This window comes from Equus quagga, chromosome 8, assembly GCF_021613505.1.
Source record: "Equus quagga isolate Etosha38 chromosome 8, UCLA_HA_Equagga_1.0, whole genome shotgun sequence".
NCBI lineage: Eukaryota > Metazoa > Chordata > Mammalia > Perissodactyla > Equidae > Equus > Equus quagga.
Genome location: NC_060274.1, coordinates 99,580,073 through 99,603,099, shown reverse-complemented (window position 1 = coordinate 99,603,099; position 23,027 = coordinate 99,580,073). Strand labels below are relative to the sequence as shown.

Below are 23,027 nucleotides of genomic sequence, written 5' to 3'. Positions count from 1 at the left end.
TAGGATTCATTTATGGAATACCTTGAAAAATATTGATATGAATTATTGAAGTGGGAAATACTTAGCAAACTAAATGGGAAAGGCTACTGAAAGCATCTTCTGTTAAGTCCTTGATAACTATTTTTAATACATGCTTGGGAAAAATAATTTGTAGAATACAAGACAAACTTAATAGTGACTACCTTCTGATGACTGGATTTTGGATGGTTGTGTTGTTTTTTCTTTTATCAGTATTTTCCCAAGTTGGTCAGTGAACTTGTATTATTTTAAATAAAAATATAAAATGGTTGAAATGTGCTTATAGATTTGGATAAATACACTTATTTAGTTTTTTTAATTAATGTTGAGTAATAGTGCCTCTTTCATGAAATTTTAAATTACTTTTTGATATAAAAAGTTCATTTATAGTTAGTAGTCATAGGGAATGACTAATCCCAGTAATAGAAACCATTACATCTACCAACCTTAGATAAGTAAGTGGTATATGTGGGGTATTCTGCTGGCAGCTCTTTAAGATACAGAGATGTAAAAGGCATGGTTTTAACTGTATAGCAGAGGTAACGATATAGCTAATCATAGCGTTTAAATGCCCGGGGTAGAGATGGCAGGTAGGTTATCTGTGTTCCAGTCCTGATTGACAGGTGGTGGCTGTCTGAAGAGATATATTAAGACAGATTCTGAGGCCATTCCTGGATTCAGCTTAAAGTGTGCTGATAATTTAATCATACCTACTCTGAGCGAGAGAGCAGAACAGTGTGGCACCATGTGCCGTTCTTGACCTGTTTAGGGAATAAAGGTAATCTTATTTTTACTGATGAGCACAGCCCACATAGCTGGCTGAGATGAGCTCCGATGGCTGTGAGCAAGGTGGTAAGTGGCATACAGGGCCAAGATCAAGCATTGGGAGGTTACTTCTGGTTCTGACTTTTGTGAAAATCAGGCCATTTCATGGATTCTGTTACAATGGTTTATATTTCTGAGAGAAAATTGGTGGTTTATTGAAGTATGGCTTCCAGATTTTAACCTCAGAAACCAAATAAATCTAATTTTAGTCTTGAAGTATGATTGATTATATGCACTATGCATATTCCCAGCATCACGTTTCTGCACATCCAGATTATTATGTCTGTGAGCAGGTAGGATGTTGTAGGTGGCAGAAAGGCTGGGGATGAGGGTGGAAGGGGAGCGAGCAGGAAAACCTTGCCTCTCCTCTGATACGCTGCTGCCGTTCTGCTCACAGGTTATGTGACGCCATGACACTCCTTCATTCTGTGTCCACATATGTCTGTACACGTATAAGCGGTGTCTGAAATGGATTCACTGTATGAACTATTCAGACTTTTTGGCATTTAATTCATAATCCAGTAAGTTATATTTTGTTCCCAGCTGGTGGATTTCTCAGCCTTTGTGATCATTGAAGGGAAGTGACCATCCTTTTCTGAAGGACTGTGTGACTTTTACATTGCTGTTCCACTCTCTTCAGTCCATTCACCCACTCCTTGTGTGTGTGTTGTGTGTATGAATGAAACTCACTCCTATACTCCACCCCTCTTAGAGTAAGAATGAGTTCTGAGGACCATAGCTTATCTCCAGCCTTCCATTCCTTTTTTATTTACAATTTACAAGTAGGATTTATTTTTCCCCTTTCTTCTTAGAAGAGCTGTTAATTTTAGTTTTATTTAATCTTGGTCTACTTGAACTCCTTACCATTAAGATAGAGATTTGAAACTAGGTTTTTGTTGTTACAGCCGTCAAGTTGATTCCAACTCCTAGCGACCCTGTGGACAGCAGAGCAGAACCCTGCCCAGTCTTTTAACACCATCCTCTCACCTTCTGGCGCTATATCAGACAAGGTTCCATTGCTATTCACAGGGTTTTCATGGCCAATTTTTTTGGAACTGGGTGGCCAGGTCCTCCCTCCTAGTCTGTCTAGTCTGGAAGCTCCACCGAAATCTGTCCACCATGGGTGACCCTGCTGGTATTTGACATACTAGTGGCATAGCTTTCAGCATCATAGCAACACGCAGCCACCACTGTGTGACAACCGACAGAAAGTGGTGTGGTTCCCCAACCAGGAAATGAACTCAGGCCACAGTGGTGAGAGCGCCAAATCTCATCCATTCTTAGAGCCAACATAAAAATTTAATTTATCTAGGGCTGGATACGTAAATTATGTTGGCTCTTTGGAAAAACCTCTATGTATTTTCCATCCCTCTTGATTTTGAATCATGGTATTTGAGGGTTTGAGAGAAGTGTAACAGTTTAGAAGCCCATGACCTTCTCAGTTTTGAGGTCCCTGCACTCTTTCTAACACATGATTTTTCAGCCTGTGTTTGAAACACAGCCAGAGACAGAAATTTCACTCCAATCCAATACAGCCTATTGCATCTTTGGAACAGCTTTGGCCTTTAAAAATTCTTTATTATAATGGCCATGATTCTATTCCTTGGGAGTCATGTAAATAGTCAACTGCCTTTTTAAACATGAAATGCGTTTGGATATTGAAAGAGTGTAATCATGCTGCTCTGTCTTCTCTTTTTAGCATCCCTGGTTCCTTCTGTTCTTTCTATTCAGTCTCTACTTCAGGTCCTTTTTCTATTGGTCATTCTTTAAATATTTTACCCAGAAGTCAGCCCAGTAGTCCAGGGATTGTCTACTTCTGATATCTCTTTTCTGTTTATGAATGAAGACCTGGGTTGACTTGCTAGTTTGAGGGGTATGTGGGCAGATTCCATTTCATTGTTCACTCTTTGAATGTAGTGTTGAAAGCAATCCCTAAGTGTTTTTCCTACTTGCCTCTGTGTTGTACTCAAGAGCTGACTAATACTTACTCCTGGGAAGGTCCATCTTGTCAGATTGGGCTCGTCATTTCAACCATCACTTGTGGTTTTGTTATTGGCACCCAAGATAGTGGCAGCTGTGTTGAGTAGGCTAGAGCTGAGGACAGAATTCCTGAGTCTTCTTGCAGTTCGATCTATATTAATGCTAATGTTTCTTTTAAAAGAATTTTGGGGTAATCAGTGCTTTTTGATAAAAGGTTTTTTTGGGAATAACATATTTATAAAAAATTTTTCTTAGTGAATTGAGTTTTGCACTTAAATGATATTCTCTGAAGATTTTTGAGGGAAAAACTTGTTTGATTAAATTATGTTAGCACATGGTCAGTGACAATGAGAGTACATATAAAGCATATAGAAAACTCTTCTTGAAAAAGTTGTCATATTTTTGTCTTTCTTTTAAACTTCATTTCTTTGTACTGGTTTGAATAGTGTTGTAAACAATACAATAATTATGGAGCCTTTTCTAGTGCTCCAGAATACTCTAGTCATAATTATCTTTTAGTGCTTGAAAGTGTAAAGCTTTGGTGTAAGACTGCCTGGGTTGAATACCAGCTCCTGTTGAAGTGGCCTTGGGAGAATAAGTTAATCTTTCTAAGCCTCAGTTGGCTTGTCTATAAAATGTGAATTAAAATAATGGCTATCTTATGGACTTATTTTTAGGAGAAAATGAATCTTAAACAACCTTATTACTTATAGTGGTAAATAAGCTCTCAAAAGTTAACATTTATTAGTATTTTTTTAAATGTTATAAAATCATTCCAGCTTTTCATAAGATAGAATAATTTTAGCTATAAGTTTGCCAATATGTTTTAAAATTAATTAGTGATATGTTTTAATTGCAATCCACAATGCAGGTTTTAGGGTTTTTTCCTAAGAGGATTACATACTATAGGAAAAGCAGGCTATCTAAAGTACTTTCCTTTTTATTATTACTAATCAGGTCCAGCCTAGTTCAATTGATCTTATAGAATGATGAAAGTCAAGAGTAGGAACTCTATATCTGTCAGATCCTCCCTAACAAGGGCCATGTTTTTATTTCTTGCCTGTGACGTTCTCAGCAAGATTCTACAGAACTTCAGGTTTTGATGAAATTATATTTTTATTTGTCAATGTAGTTAGGTTTAAGAGTTCCTTTAAGAGTCTGTTTTCATAATTATAGTTAGTCTGTGCCTTCATAATGACTCATTTCCCTGAAATGCATTTCATTCTCAAGTAATTCTGATGTATAAACCAAGAAATTATCTGCACATTCAGCTCCTCCCTTTTTTTAGGGAAAGTCCTCTTCAAACCCAGTATGATAAAAGTTTCAAGTCATTTTTTGTTACATGGTCTCCTTAAATATTAATACTTATATGTATTGTTGATCTACCCTTATTAAACTAATGTAGTACATTAAAAATTAAGTATTGTGTTACAAAGTAAGATGTCCTGAGAAAGGTAAACTTTTAAAAAGAATGTTAAAAGAAGTAAACATTAATAGTTAGTTGAAACCTGGGTAAAGTTAAGGGATTTCACATGGCTTGGACATATGTTCAGTTCCAGATGCTTCCCTAAATCCAAATCAAGCTAAACTCTGAACCTTTTGAGATAAGCAAAAGAAGGAGGAGGTGAGGTGGCAGTGAGGGTTGGTGGTCAGTGGGGAGTTACCTGGGGAAGGAGAGGAAATTGTCGCAAGCAGAGAGGAGCATCACATGGACAAAGGCATGGGGGAGAAGAAAGAATATAGGAGTGTGAAGGGCTTTAAGCAGAGAAGTGATGGAGAAGTTTTCCATTTTAGAAAGGCTGTTCTGATAACTCTGTGGTCAACAGAGTGCCTCTATTATATACAGCCCAAGTTTGGGATGTAATTGGCGTGAAGAATCATGGACCACAGAAAACCATCTGCGACCCCTTGGGGTCCTCCTGAAACTTCTCTCACCTGTCTTTAGATTGGAGAGTTAATTGAGTCCTTGGGATCCCCTAGTTCTGTCTTGGGCAGTGGGTAAACTGATCCTTGGTCATTTTCTCAGGAATTAGTTCTGTGTAGAGGAGGCTGACCTTTGCCTAACTTCCTTTCCAGGTTCCTGGTAAGATTGTCTCATATGGAGAGGCTTTACTTCCTCCAACAGGCAGACATGGTCTGAGCTTTTTCCTCAAGGGGCTCTGGGTTATATGTTCTATTTTCCTAAGTTTATTAGATACTACATTTATCCATTCAACAAGTATGCATTATGCACCCATTGTGTACCCTGTAGTGGGTTGGAAGAATGTCAGCTGATTAAAAGTGCCCTGACTTGAAAGGAACTCAGAGCAAAATGTTTAGAAGACATAGCCCAACTAGGCTCAGAGTGAGCGGACTCTTCCCATAATTCAGAGACTACAGACTAGGTGTCCTGCTGACCAAACCAGGCCTGCCAGTTGTATTTTGTTTGACGAAGTGTTGTGATTTTTTAAAAACTTGAATGCCCTTTGTTAGAGCATATCACTGATATATAGCATATCAAATATACACATTGCTGTTGGCTGCGTGGCCTCTGCAGGCATTTGAATGTGTCACCATTACCTAGTGGGGAGCCTAGTTATTGGATCTTGAAATTTCCATGTCACCAAAAGGTCCCAGGTGGATAATTGGATCTACTTATATTCCCTCTTCCTGCAACTGGGAAAACTCACTCACTTGGCATAGAATATGTTGATGTAGAAAAATAATTTTCTATTGCTCCCTGGTAAGAACCAAGGGAAAAAATAAATGGTTGTATTTTATTCTAATACTAAATATATAAAAATATTAAAAATCAGTTGTTAGTGGATAATTTGTCATATCAAATGTCATGAATGCACTAAGAGTTAATTTTGTAGCCTGTTTTCTTCATGTCATATTCTTATTTAATCTGCAACTTTTAACCATGGAATCAAGATGGGCAACTCTGTTCTTATTTATAAGCCTGGTAGAAAGCTGTAGGCTAAAAAAGCACATTTTAAGTCTTAGACTTATTTATTTCTAGAAACTCTGCTTATAACTGTAAGACAAGAATATGTAAAAGCATGTTGAATGTATACAACATATATAAACAAATTGCTGTATGGCCATAGAATAAAATTATTACCTGGCATCTCTGAAAATAATAAACATGGGTTCAGCGGTCAGTTTAATGTTAAGGGAATGCATGCACTCTTTCACATTCATTTTACCTGAGGTTTCCATGCTTTTAGGAATTAAAAAAAAAATGAAATCAGATTCGTTGTCTACGCTCAAGGTGTCTTAGAGAACAAATGCAGCTTCATTTGTCTTGTTCTGAAAATGAAAGATATTAGGGGCGTAGCTGTATAGCTTGTTAGCAAATATACAACCACTACTTCTACCCTTAAAAGAATCCAATGTGTATATCTTGCACTTCATCATGAAGATTGTCAGTCTATATTTGCAAAACAAATCAACTGGCAGTTTTATGTTTATGATCCTGTACACATGTAATTATACAACGTTTTCAGCAGAAACGAAATTTGCCCACAATGAACACTGTTACAGCATGAGTATCAGTTAAAGCTAGTAATTTTATTTTACTTTATTTTTTTGAAGTGGTTTTTCTCCCCTGGGAAAGATTTGCCCTGAGCTAACATTTGTTGCCAATCTTCCTCCCTTTTTTTCTCCTCTCCAAAGCCCCAGGACATAGCTGTATATTCTGATTGTAAGTCATTCTAGTTCTTCTATGTGAGCCACCACCACAGCATGGCTGCTGACAGACGAGAGGTGCGGTTCCATGCCTGGGAAGCAAACCTGCACCACTGAGGGGGAGCGTGCCAAACTTTAACCACTAGGCCACCATAACTGGCTCAAAGCTAGTAATTTTAAAACAAAATCAAACACAACAAAAAATACCCACACAAAACTGTTTCACACTAGTAAAAAAAAATATATTACATTTTTAGACCATAAAATCTGTTTAAACTGGAAATAGGTCCATGATACATGTATTTATCTCTTTTGTTTTTGTTAGTACCATTGAGTTCATTCTGACTCCTAGCGACCCTGTGTATGGCAGAGTGGAACCTTGCCTGGTCTTTTTGCCCCATCCTCTCACCTTCTGGTGCTGTATCAGGCAATGCTCTGCTGCTGTTCACAGGGTTTTCACGGCTAGGTTTTTTGGAAGTGGGTGGCCAGGTCCTTCTTTCTAATCTGTCTTAGTTTGGAAGAGTCTGCTGAAGCCTGTCCACTGTGGGTGACCCTGTGGGTATTTGAAATACTGGTGGCATAGCTTTCAGCATCACAGCAACATGCAGCCACCACAGTATGACAAGGACAGATGGTTGGTGTGGTTCCCTGACTGGAAAATGAATCCAGGCTGAGGCAGTGAGAGGTCAAATCTTAACCACTAGACCACCAGGGCTGGCTCTTTACTTCTTACTTTATTTAAAAATTCATTTTAACCCATTTATCAAAAGTTCCCTCTAAGAATAAACTGTGTGGTTAAGAAATGGCTTGAGTTAGTCTTACAAGTATTGTACATCATAAGATATGTTGGATGAGTGTATAGACATCAGGTAATTATAATTATTTGTTAAAATGTAAGTTTCAGTAGGGAACTCATAATGATAAATACTGGATACTAAAATGAGGACCACAAGGCAAAATTTTCAGAAGAAATTTTGAAATCCAGTTTTGACTTTTAAACTCCTTACCCACATTGAGGGTTGACTTTTAAACTCTTTACTCACATTGAGGATATAAAAAAATCTAGTTGTTGGAGATTAAAGAGAGAGATTTTTATCAAAGAGCATTTCTCTGGAGAGAATTGTGCTGTGAGTCCTGCCCCATCCAGTTGCTTTTCCCCTCATCTCAAGTCGAGGAAAGGGCTTTAAGCAAACTGTGTAATGACTTTAATTAGATTTCTCCTTCAGATCTTGGTGGGCTGAGTGGAGGTGGGACTGGAAAAGCAGGCATTCTGTTGATATGACAGCTGGTTTCAGTGGTCATCCGCGCTCCCAGATTTTGTTTAGGTGAAGATTCATGAGTGTTTTCTATAGACTAGGTTGTGCCATGGGCATCAAAGAGAGGGAATGAGATTGATTCATATCCGGTTCAATAGAGTCTGGAGAACATGGGACCTCAGCTGACAAAAAATGTATTCTAGATGCTACGTGAGGAGTATATGCAAGGCTAGCTTCATGAGTGTACAGCCTGTGCAGTTGCAAAGGACCGTGCAATGAGATAGGCCCTGTGTTTGGTTAAATGGTGGGCTGTTGCTGTCTTGAAATTCTTAATTTTTGAACAAAGCCCCATGTTTTCATTTTGTGCTGGGGCCCACAGATTATGTAGTCTGTCCCAGATTTATGACCTACATTGAGGAAACTGTAGTTGAAGGGGCCCCAGCAGTGGGAGAGGGAGTGTCTCTCTAAAGTCACCAAGCATTTCGTGGGAAAAAGGTAGGCATTAAATACTTGCAACACTTAATTGGTAAGTCTAGCCTAGCAACTAAGCTGGTCAGGTAGAACATTCCTGCTCCCCTCACCTCCATCTTCATCATCTACCTCCAGTCCCTTCCAACCCAGAGAGAAGTGAAGCAGCTTAGAGAGAGGAAGAGATTTGGATAAAGGGAGAGAGGCTATCATGAACACTTCCCTCCCAGGTGGTGCATGTCAACCTGCAGCTCATCCTAGCTGGGGAAGGGAAGCTGTCATACCACTGAAACTGGATATTCAAATAACCAAATTGAGACTGTTTTATGTTTTAAGTGACTGTAGGACTTGTATTAGATAAAAGTAATTGGAAAAACCATGAGGCTGTCCCCCGTTTTCATCCAGGGGTGGGGGATCAACTACTACATTGAATAAAAATCAGAGAAAAGTGAAGGAAAGAATGAAATTGCTTTTGAAATTGAATCTCTGAAGTGATTCTTATTCAGTGTATCGAGTACATAATTAAATTTGAGGAATCTAGAAATATCAAATGCTTTTTGACTTATAAACCATGTTGACTTCTAAGTTGAAAATGATCCTCTGAAAACTAGTTTAAATTTAATGGTGAAATTGGACTTTCTGCAATTTGTATTTCTTAATCTAATTTGGTAATAGGAAAAGAAATGTTAGATTATTCCTTGTGTCATTTGCACTTGTGTTTATTTAGTTGTTGGCTTACTGACAGTGATTTAAAAATGGAGAAGCTGTTCCATGCAGTTGCTTTTAAAGTGAGGAAATGTATGTAATATTTCTTTAGAAAACATGTTTAACATTTTGGACAATTAAGCTTGATTTATTGTAAAGTAATTTAGTTTTTCCGCTGGCAGTGACATAGAATAATTTTTTTCTCGTGGCTATTCCAAATAACCTGAGTTAGGAAAATGTTGCTAGTTTTCAATATATTCCTACTGCTATTTTCCATTTTATGCAGACTGTTATAGGCTAATTATAGAAAATTGCATCTAGTGCCATGTGGATGTGAAATTAACTTTGATGCTAATGGACTGACATTTGGAGTAAAATGAGGTTACATTCTTGCCTGGGATTCTGTGAACTATATTAACCATATTTTAGTGCCCTTCAACAACGAGGAGATATTTGCATCTTCTCAAATTTTCTGGAGGTTTTCTGTAGTTGGTCAAACTTCATAAAATGCAAATGTGTGCTCTTTGACATAAATTTCATGAACTATTTTCTTCTTTAGCAAATATCCTTATAAATGCTTTCTGGCTATAAAAAACTTGTAAGAAATTTATATTTTATGACTTAACTTGGTAGGTATTATGTGCAGTGTAAGTTCTATCAACATAGAGATAAATTTTTTTTAACTTTACTAAGAGTTATTTTAATTGTTGATATTTCTAATTTTACTTAAAATTAGAAAAGATTACACCTAAAATTCAGATCCTTGAAGGAGTGGGCATCATGGGAAAAAACTATATTTGCATCCTTTGTAATTTAAAAGACAATATTATTAAAGGAAGAAAATTTGAAAGTAGACTGAGTGGCATGCCAGGCTAGTCAGGGATTGGGGTCCCATCCCCTGGCCTCTCACCACCTGATATCGTACGTAAGTCATTACTCACAACAGTTGTGAATACCATTTGGAAAAGTAATCACAAAACTTTCTTACAAATATCTTTCTGTATGTTTTCATTTCTTTCTTCAATACATTCCTCTGATTTTGTTCTAGGCTCGCAGGAAGGAGGTATTTATTCAGGAACGGTATGGGAGATTTAATTTAAACGACCCATTCTTGGCACTGCAGAGAGATTATGAAGCAGGTGCCGGCGATAAAGAGAAGAAGCCAGTTTGTACCAACCCCCTCTCCATCCTTGAAGCAGTCATGGCCCACTGCAGAAAAATGCAAGAAAGGATGTCCACACAGCTGGCTGCTGCTGAGAGCAGACAAAAGAAGGTATTGAGACTTTCAGACATTTCCCCCATAACACAGTATAGAATGAAGAAACCATCTCCGAGGTGGTTGTTTATTTGTAAATACTGTATTTTCAAGAAGGGTTGGGATTAGTACTTAGAAATGCAAAATGCTAATAGATTCTGGTGGCCCTTTTCAAATGTAACTCAAAATAAAAATAGCACTAAATTATGAAAGAAGTATGACAAAGGAAATTATATTTTCCATAATGGTTACTTTGATGCTTTCTTTAAAATATGGATTTTTTTATTTTGGACTTCCCTTGCCTAGTGCTTTAAGACATGTTTAACTGCTAGGTGGGTGATCCAGTAATGCAACCAGGGTTCTGATCATATCATGGCATCCCCAACTTACTTTATCCAGTTTCTGTCTCAAATATTTCTTTACAATTAGAAATTATTTTATTATTTCTTTGGAAAATGAAAACAGCATGAGGAGACTAGAATGAAAGTGCATGATATATGCAATCTCACAACATGTCATCTTGAAGTCCTGGTTAGTCTCAGACTCGCCTCTGGGGTCTGATGGCTATGTCTGCTGCAGACCTCCAGGCTCCTGCTCACATGTGTTTCATTTAAACTGACCTCCTCCCCCTCCTCCCCTCCCCCACCAACACACACATATTTATTGCACATGAGTGCATGCTTCAAAGAGGCCTAAGTGATAAAAACTTACTGTGATCTGCCATAAAGAAATAGAAGTTTAAATTTTATTCTTCCAACACGCTGCCAAGACTACTGATTCCCTTTATTAGAAAAGAGAGTGAGGAAGTCAGAGAAGCTAATGATGTCTACTCTGATTAGAATTAAAAGTAATATGTTCTTCCATCCATTACTAAAGCATAAATGAAAACATTTCTTCTATTTGTCCTTTTCAGAGAATTCATCATAGCTCACATTTAACACCTGGTTGACAATCAACCTGAAGGCACTATACTATAAATATTTATGATACTGTCATTTCATGTATGTGTTTTTTCCCTATAATTATATCTTTGCACTTATGTATGCCAGTGTTCTGGTATAGCTGTTGAGTAAAAGCAAACCTTTTCCTCAATATGTCATATGATACAAAACTAAAGCATTGCGTAAAATAGTAGAGAAGAATAGAAGGTCTTCCATGGATGTGAGGCAGAATCGAATAATTTTACTCTGGACTTTGCAAACCCTGAGACAGCCACTGAGGTCTCTGGAGGTTTTCAAAAATCCCCGTGAACCACGTAAGCAAGAGCCGGTGTATTTCACCTGATGTCACTGAAGCTCGTTTGTATTTCTTGGCTGAGACACATTTCAATTATGTTCTTAAGGTGTCAAATGAACTATTTCATAATAAAGTATTTCTGCTGGGTTTTATGCTACATTATCAAAAATCGAGAAAATATTTTGTGTTCATTTAATATATAAAAGTGTATGCTTTCCTAAATTTTACTTTTTTTTGGTTTTGCATTTTATCTATCATTTCTCTTATAGGAGAAAAAAACTCATTTCAAGTTGCATCAAAGATTTTATTATCTAGCTGAATTTTTTTTAAATTGACTTACATCCTGTTTGTTTCTGAATGACTGGGTCATTTCCAACCTGGCTGGGAGTGAAAGGAAATTGTTTCTCTCCTATGGGTCCTGAGAGGCTAATATGAAATGAGCCAGTGATCTGTCTCCCACGTATAAAGGGAATACAGGAGTCCTTTATGGCCAAATTCATTGGCTGTGTCATCTCAGTGAAGGGTGGCTCTGATAGGCAATGCTACCCTTTGTCCCTAAAGGATATTCTGTCCTGGTAGATTGTAGCATGTGAGAAGAGGTACAGTTTGTACTCTTAATATGAATCTTTACTTATAAAGGAAATATCACATCAGCCGCTAAGACCAGAAACACCAAAGTCATCTTTTTAGCAACAAAATTACCTGTCACCTTTAGTCCTGAAAGTAAATATTTCAACCAAACATCTTCAGTTCCCTTGCATATAGAATAAATGGTAGCTTTAGAAATCTAAAAGCAGTAAGACAAAAACATCCATTATTTTAAATGAGTTCAGTTCTTTAAATGACTGCCAGAGCAAAAGTCGGGGAAAGCAAAGGCCCCATTATCTACAATTCAAGTATTTATTATCTGACACCGGGCATAGCTCTTTGGTAATTCTAAGACATTTGGCCTGAATGCTGCTCTGGTTGGCCTCTCAAGGCGGGAGAGGAGGCTCCGTGCTCATTCATGCGTTGGTTCCTGCTGAGACTACTAATAGGAGGGTTAACTGTTTGGTAATTTGTGTGCCAGGAAAATTTGGGCAGGAGTCAATTTGGCAAATGGACTGAGCCCATAAAGCCACTTTGAATAAGCTAATGAGTAATCACCATGGGGAACTTTGCCTCCAGTAATCTACTGCCCCTTCAGAGCCAGTAACCCAGGGTGGAATGATATTTGGTTTTTTATTATTTATCTTGTGCATCATCTGTTAATAAAGTTCTATTCTAATTTATTTTCAATCATTTTATTCACAGTTAGCAAGTATAATTTCTAGCCCTGGAATAGGAAAGACCTTTAATTTGAGCAGAGCCTTTTAAAGTAATAGGCTAAAATAATAACTACAAAATACAGAAGGGAACAATTTTTTTTTTACCAGTGAAAAAATGAAAAGTAGCTCTGTGTATTAGATATAGCTTCTTCTAGGTGGCAGCTCAGTGTGAGGTCAGTTAATGGCAATAGGTGCATCAGGCAGCATTCTTAGTTGTGAGCAAATGAAGCCAATATTCACTGAGTTCAGCAGAAAAGTGTCTCTTGATTGGCTTGCAGCATGGTAGAGCAGGGCTCTTATGAGCCAGCATCACCAACAAATGTTTGCTATAGATCTAGTCTGCAGTTGAGTGATGCTTCTGCTGATGAGCTGGATACTGTAGCTTGCTACTACCAGACAGCACCACTGCCGTCACTGCTCTGGAGAGGTGCCTCCCCTGGCCCCACTTCTTTGCACCACTCATTTCCTAGTTGAAGCCTAAGAGGAGGCACATTCTATTGGCCAAGTCTAGGCCCCATGCCCCTTCCTAGCTACAAGGAAGACCAACAAAGCAACAATTGGACATATTTTGCTTCTATAGGGGAGAATCATAAGGTGGAGAATTCTCCTAACATAGGATGGAGTTTTCAGTGCTAGAAAACCAAAGAAATGACAAATGGGCCAGAAAAGAACAATCAAATTACTTGTTTTGTTTATTTTATGTGCCTTTTCTTCCTATTATAAATAATTGTATTTTGTTCTGCCATTTGCATTCAGTGCTCTCTACTTCATTATATAACGGTTTCTTTATAACATAAATATAATTTAATTTTAAATTGCTTTCTGGATTTTCATTCAAGGATAACACGTTAGAGAACCATCTAAAATAACTTTTTAGGAAGAGAATATAGGACATTTTGTACATGAATGATTGTTTTTAGCTCATTCCAGAATCTTTTTTGCATAATTCATTGTTACGTTTCAAAATGCATTTTGGCTCCCCTGGGCCATTGCAGACTGAGCATTAAGGGGGAACTGAAGACTGAGGTCTGTGGTGCTAAACAGAGGGGAGGGTGGTTTGCCTGATCCATGTCTTGCCTTCCCTTTCTTGAAACTAGCTCAAGAGGACGGGGCAAATGAGAACTGCAGAGCCTGAACAGCTGACTGGTAGCTACATCCTTTATTTAAAAAAAAAAAAATCTTTTAATATATCTTATTGTTATGTATTTGTTTACCAGGATTGGACAGGTGTGTGGGGGGGTGACCAGGTGGAGAAGAGGACAAAGGTGCAATGAGTGTTAAAACATATGGGAGAGCAAGAAGTAATATAGTTAAATGTCATGAGAGTCTTTTGTCGTTGTGACAACCAAGCGCTCTGCTTTCTGATTTTACAAATGACCATAATTGCTTTCCTCTCTGTTTTCCGCTTTGAATTAGAACTAATTGCCTTTACATTACTGCTCTGCTCCCACCTACATAGCTTTCCCTTTCATTGTGTAAAAATAGTTGTTTGGTGCCTCTTCATTCATGGCTCCCAGGCTGGGTGCTATTCTTGGAGCAACCACCCACTTTCTCACTACCAGTGAAGCTGTGTTAGTTCTTCTAAGCTCTTCCACACAATCCCCTGCTTTTAGCAAAAGGATTTGGTGATACTGCTCCATGCAAAATTCCCTGTCAGCCACTACTTGAAAGTGGTTGTGAGTAGATGTAATTTGGACAATAGTAACAAAGTCAACTGGAGCTCAGTAATCTAAGTACACAGGAAGCTGTGGTTCCCCTATGATTATAGTAATATGTGGTTGAGTTCGACGGGTCTCTACCCCTAACCATCAGGTCCATCTCTGTGGCTTGCTCAGAATTTTCCCAGATTTGGCCAGTGAGAGCTCTTTTAAGCTGGCTCCTTTTAACATGTCCCCATCGTTCTTTAAGTACCTCCTTACTTTCTTACAGCAAGATATTCCAGGCTTATGTTATATTTTCCTTAGCCCAACCCCTGGAATTAGCCATTACTCCCAGGAGCACTAATTTAATTTTAATGGAAAATGGTGTTTAGAAATAAATCTAGAGCTGAGAAATTATAATTTACCATTTATGTATATATATATATAATATACACACCTATATATATATATTTTATTTATGTATATGTCTCTCTCTATCAAACAATGAGTTCATATGGTATTGACCCTTCTGATTCTAGTCCCAAACCATAGGGTATATTCTTGTCTTTTCTCTATTTAAAACTAACTCCTCCAACAGTGAGAAACCTGACTCCCATTATACTTCAATGTATTTATTCATTTACTCAAGCCTAGAACACACAGAGAGTAGTTTCACAGTTGCTAATCCATAGCACTGTAAAAAGCAAATACGCAAACCTGGAATTCACTATTGTTTACCGCTCTTTAAGGAAGCATTTACATGAAGTGAAATTTACACATCTTAAGTGTGCAAATTGATGAGTTTTTTTTTTTTAAAGATTTTATTTTTTTCCTTTTTCTCCCCAAAGCCCCCCTGGTACATAGTTGTATATTCTTAGTTGTGGGTCCTTGTAGTTGTGGCATGTGGGACGCCGCCTCAGCGTGATGAGCAGTGCCATGTCCGTGCCCAGGATTCGAACTGACAAAACACTGGGCCGCCTGCAGCGGAGCACGTGAACTTAACCACTTAGCCACGGGGCTGGCCCCCAAATTGATGAGTTTTTTAAATGTGCACACTTATGTAATCTGTACTCTTTACAAGATAGAAAATATTTCCATCACCACAGAAAGTTTCTTAGAGTTGTTATATGCTGTCAAGTTGGCTCTGATTCCTGGTGATTATGAATGAGTGACGTCCACAATGTCCTGTCCTCGACAGCCATACTCTGCTTTTGTAGACTCATACCCATGATTACCTTTATCTTCCTCTTTTCCTGCTGCCTTCTACTTTTCCCAGCATTATTGTCTTTTCCAAAGAATCCCACCTTCTCATGATGTGCCCAAAGCGGGACAGCCTCAGTTTTAACCATTTTTGCCTGTAGCGATAGTTCAGGCTTAATTTGCTCTAGGATCCACTTGTTCATCTCTCTGGCGGTCCAGGGCATCTGTAGAGCTCTCCCCCAACATGGTATTTCAAATGAATCATTTTTTTCCTGTCAGCCTTCTTCACTGTCCAGCTTTCACACGTATCCATGGTAATTGGGAATCTGAAGGTGTGGATAATCTTGGCCTTGGTCTCTAATGTCACTTCCTTATACTTGATGACCTTTCCTAATTCTTTCATTGCTGCCCTTCTGAGTCTCAGTCTTCTCTTGGTTTCTTGGCTGCAGTCTCCCTTTATTTATTTATTTTTCCTTAAAGATTGGCACCTGAGCTAACAACTGTTCCCAATCTTTTTTTCTTTCTGTTCTTCTCCCCAAAGCCCCCCAGTACATAGTTGTATATTCTAGTTGTGAGTGCCTCTGATTGTTCTTGCAATCTCCCTTTAAATTGACTGAACCAAGGTAAACAAATCTTTAACAATTTCAGTGTCTTCATTGTCCATGTTAAAGTTGTGTAGTTCTTCTGTAGTCACGATTTTTGTCTTGATGTTCACATGCAGTCCTGCTTTGGCACTTTCTTCTCTCACTTTTGTCAGAAGTTGTTTCAAGTCATTGCTGCTTTCTGCACACAAATCATTGCTGCTTTCATGCACCCTTGTCTGATACCTCTGCATGGGAAACCATTCTCTCTCTCCATATTCTGCCCTGACAGTGGCTTCTTGTCCACAATACAGGTTACGCATCAGGACAATCAAGTGCTGAGGCATGCCCGTTTCTTTCAGAGCAGCCCAGAGCTTTTCATGATCCACACAGTCAAAGGCTTTACTGTAGTCTATAAAACATAGACTAACCTTCTGAAATTCTTTGGAGCACTCCAGTAGCCAACAGATAATTGCAATTAGATCTTGTTTGCCTCTCCCTTTTCAAAATCCAGCTTGGACAGCGGGCATTTCTTGCTCTGTATAAGGTAAAAGCCTTTGCTGCAGCACCTTCAGCATCACTACTTGCATGGGAAATGGAGCAATGGTCCTATAGTTACTACACTCCTTGGAATCTCCTTTCTTGGGGATTGGGATATATATTGAGCATTTCCAGTCTGTAGGCCATTGCTTTGTTTTCCATATTTATTGGCATATTTTTGTTAGGATTTTACAGATTCCATCTCTGTGGCTTGAAATAATTCTGTTGTTATACCATCTACCCCTGGTGACTTATTTCATCCCAATACTTTCAGAGCAGCTTTCACTTCACTTTCTAAAATTACAGGCCCTTCCTCAGAGGAATCTGTCATCCTTTTGTCTCTTCTGTGTAGATCTTCAGTATCCTGTTGCCAGCTTCCCTTTATTTTCTCCTATCAGATAGTGTGCTTCCCTGTTGGTTATTCAGCTTTCCTATTCTAGTTTTAAATTTCCCTTTGAATCCTTAAATCTTCTGGAAGAGACCTTTTGTTCCTTTCTATCTCTTTCCTGGAGTACCTTCCCAATAAATGCCTCCCCCCAATTCAGGCAACCACTGAACACTCTTCTGATTTTTTCATCATGGATTAGTCTTACGTTTGTTGTAGAACATCAGGTAAATGATGACTGTAGTTAAATAATAGGCCTTAAATGCAGGAACTCTTAAGTCTTTCAATTTTTTCTTTATAAAAATTGTTTTGGTTGTTCTAGATGCTTTGCATGTCTATAAAAATTTGAAATTAGTTTGTTGGTTTCTCCAAAAGTTTGCAGGTATTGAAATTTTACTGATGCTGTAGACTAATTTGTTGAGAATTGACATCTTAACAAAATTGAGTCTTCCAACCCATTATCATGGTATATTCCTCCATTTTTTAGATCTGTATAATTTTTTTAGCAATGTTTTGTTCTTTTCAGTGTACTGGTCTTTTTCCTCTTTTCTTGGATTTATTCCTAAACATTTTATGTTTTTGATGCTATTGTAAATCACACTGGTTTTGAAGTATTTTCCAAATATTTGTTGCTAGTATACAGGTATTCAATTGATTTTTCTTTGTTGACATTGATCCTATGATCTTGCTAAACTTGCTTATTAGTTTTAGCAGTTGTTTTGTATATTGTGTATGATTTTGCAGTAAACAAACATGTTTTCTGTGAATAGGGCCCGTTTTACTTTTTCCTTTCCAAATTGCCTGCCTGCCTTTCTTCCTTCTTCTCCATCCCCCCAACCCCATCATTGCACCGACTGGAACCTCCAGTACAACGTGGAATAGGAGTGAGAGCAGATGTCAGTGCCTTTTCCTTTTCTCAGAGAGAAGACAGTCTGTGTTTCACCATTAAGTACAATGTTAGCTGTGTTTTTTTATAGATGCCCTTTATCTCACTGAAGTTTCATTCTGTTCTTTGTTGAGAGGTTTTTTATCGTGAATGGGTTTTGAATTTTGTAAAATGGTTTATCTGCTTCTATTGATGTGGTCGTGGTTTTTCTCTTTATTCTTTTAATGTGATAAATTACACTGGTTTTTCTCTTTATTCTTTTAATGTGATAAATTACACTGATTTTCCAATATTGAACCAACTTGGATTCCTCACGTAAACTTCAGTGGATCACCTTTTTTTCGCTCTTTTTATATATTGCTGGATTCCTTTTGCCTATATTTTGCTAAGGAGTTTGGAGTCTCAGTTAATGAGTGATAATTTTTCTGTAAATTTAAAAAAAATACTTGACTGGTGTTGATATGAAGGTAATTCTGGGTTCATAAAGTGAATTGGGAACAATTTCCTCCTCTGTTTTCTGAAAGGGTATGTATAAATTTGGCATTATTTCTTTCTTTTATGTTTGGTAGAAGTTACTATTAACGCCATGTGAGCTAGGAGTTTTCTTTGGGAGAAAGTTTTTATTTGTGCAGTCAATTTCTTCAAAAATATTTATCCTTTTCCAATTTCCATTCCAATTTTCTATGCCATTTTATGTCACTTCTGAAAGTTGTGTTTCAGAGGGATTTGATTTGTTGAATTCATTAGCACAAAGTTATTCATTATTATTCTTTTAATATTCATTCTGTAGTTGATATCCCCTTTTTTATTCCTACTTATAATTTGTGTCTTTCTATATTTCTTAATCTGTTTTTTTCTAAATGTTTAACAATATTATTAATCTTTCAGGTGAAAAGCAACTTCTCGCTTTGTTAATTTCTCTATCATTTCTCTGTTCTATTTCATTGATTTCTTACCTTTGTTATTTCTTTCCTTCTACTTACTCTGTATTTAATTTGCTTAACTTTTCCTAGCTTCTTAAGGTGAACCTTAGATTGATTTGAGGAAACTCTTCTTTTCTAGTGTAAGCAATTGAAGGTATAAGTTTCTCACTATCCTCTGCTTTAGGTGCCTTTAAATACTCTTCTTTCACTGCATCCCACAAATTTTTGTATGTTGTGTTTTTATTGTCATTCGGCCCAAAATGTATTCTAATTTCCTTCGTGATTTCATCTTAAGCTTTTGTACTATTTAGAAATATCTTGTTTTACTTTTGAATTTTGGGGTGTTCTTAATATCTTATTGTGATTCTTTATAATTTAATTCTGCTGTGGTTAGAGAACATATTCTGTAAGATGTTAGTCTTTTTGGTTTTTCATAGCTCAGTAGGTGCATCTGAAAAGACTGTCTCTTCTATAATCTTGAGGTATTCATTTCTAATGTCATTTAGGCCAGGTGGTTTTTATAGTGTTATTCAGATCTATATTTTGCTGATTTTTTTAATCTAGAGTTTTTTGAGAGAAGATTGTTATTATTATAGACTTGTCTATTTCTCCCCTTATTTCTTTCAGTTTTTCCTTCATATATTTTAGAGATGGGCCCAATTTCTGAGTACATTTCTCTTAACAGGAGATCACTTTTTAAAAAAATTACTTTGTATATCTTGTAATCTTTTATTGTATACTAGACATTATGGATGATATGGTGCAGGGACTCTGGATTCTGTTATCTTCTGAATAATGTATTTTGCTCTAGTAAGCAGTTAACCTGGTTAGAGTCATACTCCAAACTCCACCTCCTTGCAGTTGGCAATAGCTGAAATATGTACTCAGTTCTGTCAGCCATTCAGCAGCCACCTCTCTCATTCGGTGTGGAGTCTCCCCTATGAAGGTGTAATTGAAGAGTCAACCCAGGATACTGGTGGGGTTTGCTGAGACAGTTCCATCCTCTGACTCCTCAAGCGAGTGTAAGAGGTGCTCTGTGCTTGAGTTGCTGCTGCCAGTGCTGTCAGGAGGCAGCATGGCCCTCACTTGAAAAGCTATCCAAGGGCAAATCTCATCCAGTGCTGTTGGCTCCTTTCTGGTGAGAGGGTGTACTCCTCTTTTATTTCTGCCACTTATATTGCTCTCCACAGCCTTCAAATAGTTAGATGTTATATTTTTTCAAGGATTTATAATTATTATCTACAGGAGAGAGAGTGTAATAAAAGTTATTTCACCATTACTCGTAGTGGAGCTTTCTCTGCTGTACTTTGTAATTGTTGAATTATAATTATCTAACTTATAAAAACATCCATCTATATATTTAATATGATCAGTTCTCTAGATCCTTGTTTGCCTGTAAATGTGTTTTTGGAGAAAATATGTTATGCCAAAGTGACACATTTTTCAATAGCACAGCAAGTTATTATATTATGAATTGAAACCACTTTTTAATGCCAGGCACAATGGTGTGTGCTTTACATGTGTTGCCTCATTTAATCCCATGAAGTAGTCACTATTGCTGCTCTATTGTGAAGAAAGAGGACCAAGCAGAACTGATCTTTGGAGACAGAACTTACCAAGGTCATACAGCTAATAAGTTTTGGATCAGAACTTAGTGCTATATCATTTACTCTTTTAAGCACAGAAACTTTGTCTCTGGGCCAGAATGGTCAAGGAATTTTTTTTAATATAAAAAATTATTTTTTAATTTTGGGAGTATGTTTATATATGGATTGGAAGGAGCCAATAGAGAGGAGAATGTTTAATCTTTCTAAAGAGCAGTGTGATAACTGATGGAGGAAGTCTCAGAGGTGAGAGGAGAGAATGAAGTCAATTGCTGAAGAAAGTCTGACCTTCAACAGATGGAAGCCTTTCTCCCTGAGAGTGAAGGGAAGGGCATAGGGATTGGTGGGGCTATAACAAAGCTTAAGGGAGGAGACAGGATGTAGAGGGAGTGAGTTTGTCTTAATTTTCTTGATAAAAGAGTCTGTCAGGGTAGACTGAGAGTCAGTTGAGTGGTCATTGGGTGTAGTTTCGGGGAGAGCGACAGAGGTTTAAATATCCCTGAAGCAAATGGCAGAGGAAGCTAAACAAAGTTAGGTAGAGTGATTGATGATTAGGGCTCAGAGCTCAATTGAGGTTGGAGCCATGAGATTTATAGGTGCATCAATTATGTGGTTTCCTCTCTGCTGTGCTATCTATGGTGAGATTAAAAAAGACTCGCGTTAGCCTGAGATAGGATTTATAAGGTTCACATGATGGACTGACAAAGATACAAAAGAATTACGGGTGCTTTTATAGTACTCTAGTTTTCTGTATAAATATCTGAGATTAAGTTGATCTCCTGTTGGGAGACTTTCTTTACTTTGATTCTGAAATATGAGATGAAAGTTATCATTTCAAGAATAAAGTGTGATGACCCATAATGAATAAATACTTGGGCAAGATGTGTGATGTGGTGAGGAAATCTTGAGACAAGTGGAACCCTGAGTGTGTGCCATGATACTGACACTGATTAACTGGATAACAACAGAGAAATCACTAACTTGGCCTCTAGTTAGTTTTGTAAAATGAAGGTAGCCCTTAAAGTTCTATAAGACATCTTTTTGTCCACCTTCAGAGGCAAATTATGAAGTCATATCTTAAAAATAAGCTGAAAATTGACCTAGTTTGTGCTTTACCCTATATTGCTATAAGAATTGGGGGTGGGGAGGGCTAATATAAAATATATTTAAAATTTTCTTAATAGTCGTAACTTTGTGTATGCCAAGAGCAACCTATTATTTGATACGTTTAGTAGAGTCGGGTGTGCTTTAATAATTAATTAGTCAAAATAAATAAGTCAAATTTTCTATGAGGCACCCAGATGAATAAAATATATGTATAAATATAGTATATGACAGCACTATTATTCACCAAATCTTACCTAATCTACTTATAAAGTCAGCCCCCAAATTTCATATAGTAAAATAGAGTGTGTATAAACAGTTGTCTCTAATTATTCTTGGGGAATTATCCATTTTTCTGATCACCTATTTATAGGACCAACTGCATTGCTATTAAACATCTTCTTCAAAGCAGGAAGCATCCCAAAGTAAATAATATCTCTGACTCCTCATTGGGCAGTGAGCCATTCTCTCCTTTTGGTCCCATGACTCACTGTGAGGGGAATGGAGTAGTGGACTTTCTCAGCAGGGTGAGGAGCAGGAGCACATCCTCACAACTGATGGATCGTGCGAGCATCTTTCCTCTATTATTGTTGACTAAAAACTGACTTAAATAACTACCGGCTCTTTTGAGAGTATTATTTGTGTTTAACATCTAATGGAAGAAAAAGTCCTTTCCATATCTTTAATCAGGTAGATCTACTTGAACCTTTATGAATCGTAGGCCTTTTATGGACCACCAATGGAATGTTTCTCTAGTTGGGAAGGTGAGGCATGTGGACCAGCCTGACCACTGTAGCCCAGCTTGGGGATATGTCCTTCCTGAGCACCTCATGGCAGACGTTCCCCTGGAGAAAAGTGAGAAGCCTGCACAAGCATGTTAGAATCATGCAACTGTAGAACCTGTGTACCCAGAAAGGCTATCAGTGTTCAGAAGTTTGTTGTTTCTGGGAACTATGTTAATTTCATTCATTCAATCAACAATTTATTAAACGTCAGTGTGCCAGACACTGTTCTAGGTCTTGGGGACACAGCAGCAAAGAAAACACAGTCCCTGCCCTCCTGGAGTCACGTGCTAGTGGGGACAGGTGGGTGCTAAACAAGGAGTGATAAATACGTGGTGGGGGAGCTGTTGTTTTCAGCAGGCGGTGAGGGAGGCCTCACTGTAAAGGTGGTAGTTGAGCAGGGGGCTGAAGGAAATAAGAGAGGCTCCTTCTGGTGCTGTTGGGTGCTTTTGAGCATATTAGAGAACCCCATCTGGAGATAGAAAGGTTTTTAAAAGCTCCTTCTCTACATTGATCAATTAGAAACATGTTTCTTAGGAAAGCATAAATCCTAGGGGTCTGTGGCTTGGTGAGCAGAGAGAGCCTTTTTGTGAAGGAAAAGGAGCCCTCTTCCCAGGCAGATGCAGCCCCATGCAGTGGGCAAACAGCACTGAGTGGGCAGGG

General features: G+C 37.8%; 1 protein-coding gene across 3 annotated transcripts in view; it reads left to right on the top strand.

Annotated features, from left to right (window-relative positions):
• The window catches only part of CTTNBP2 (cortactin binding protein 2), a 153,274-nt gene that overhangs the window by 57,108 nt on the left and 73,139 nt on the right, over nt 1-23,027 (top strand). For all 3 annotated transcript variants that reach the window (XM_046669706.1, XM_046669704.1, XM_046669705.1), the window contains exon 3: nt 9,970-10,194. In XM_046669706.1, coding sequence (XP_046525662.1) covers nt 9,970-10,194 — 225 coding nt within the window. The remainder of the gene's footprint in view (nt 1-9,969; nt 10,195-23,027) is intronic.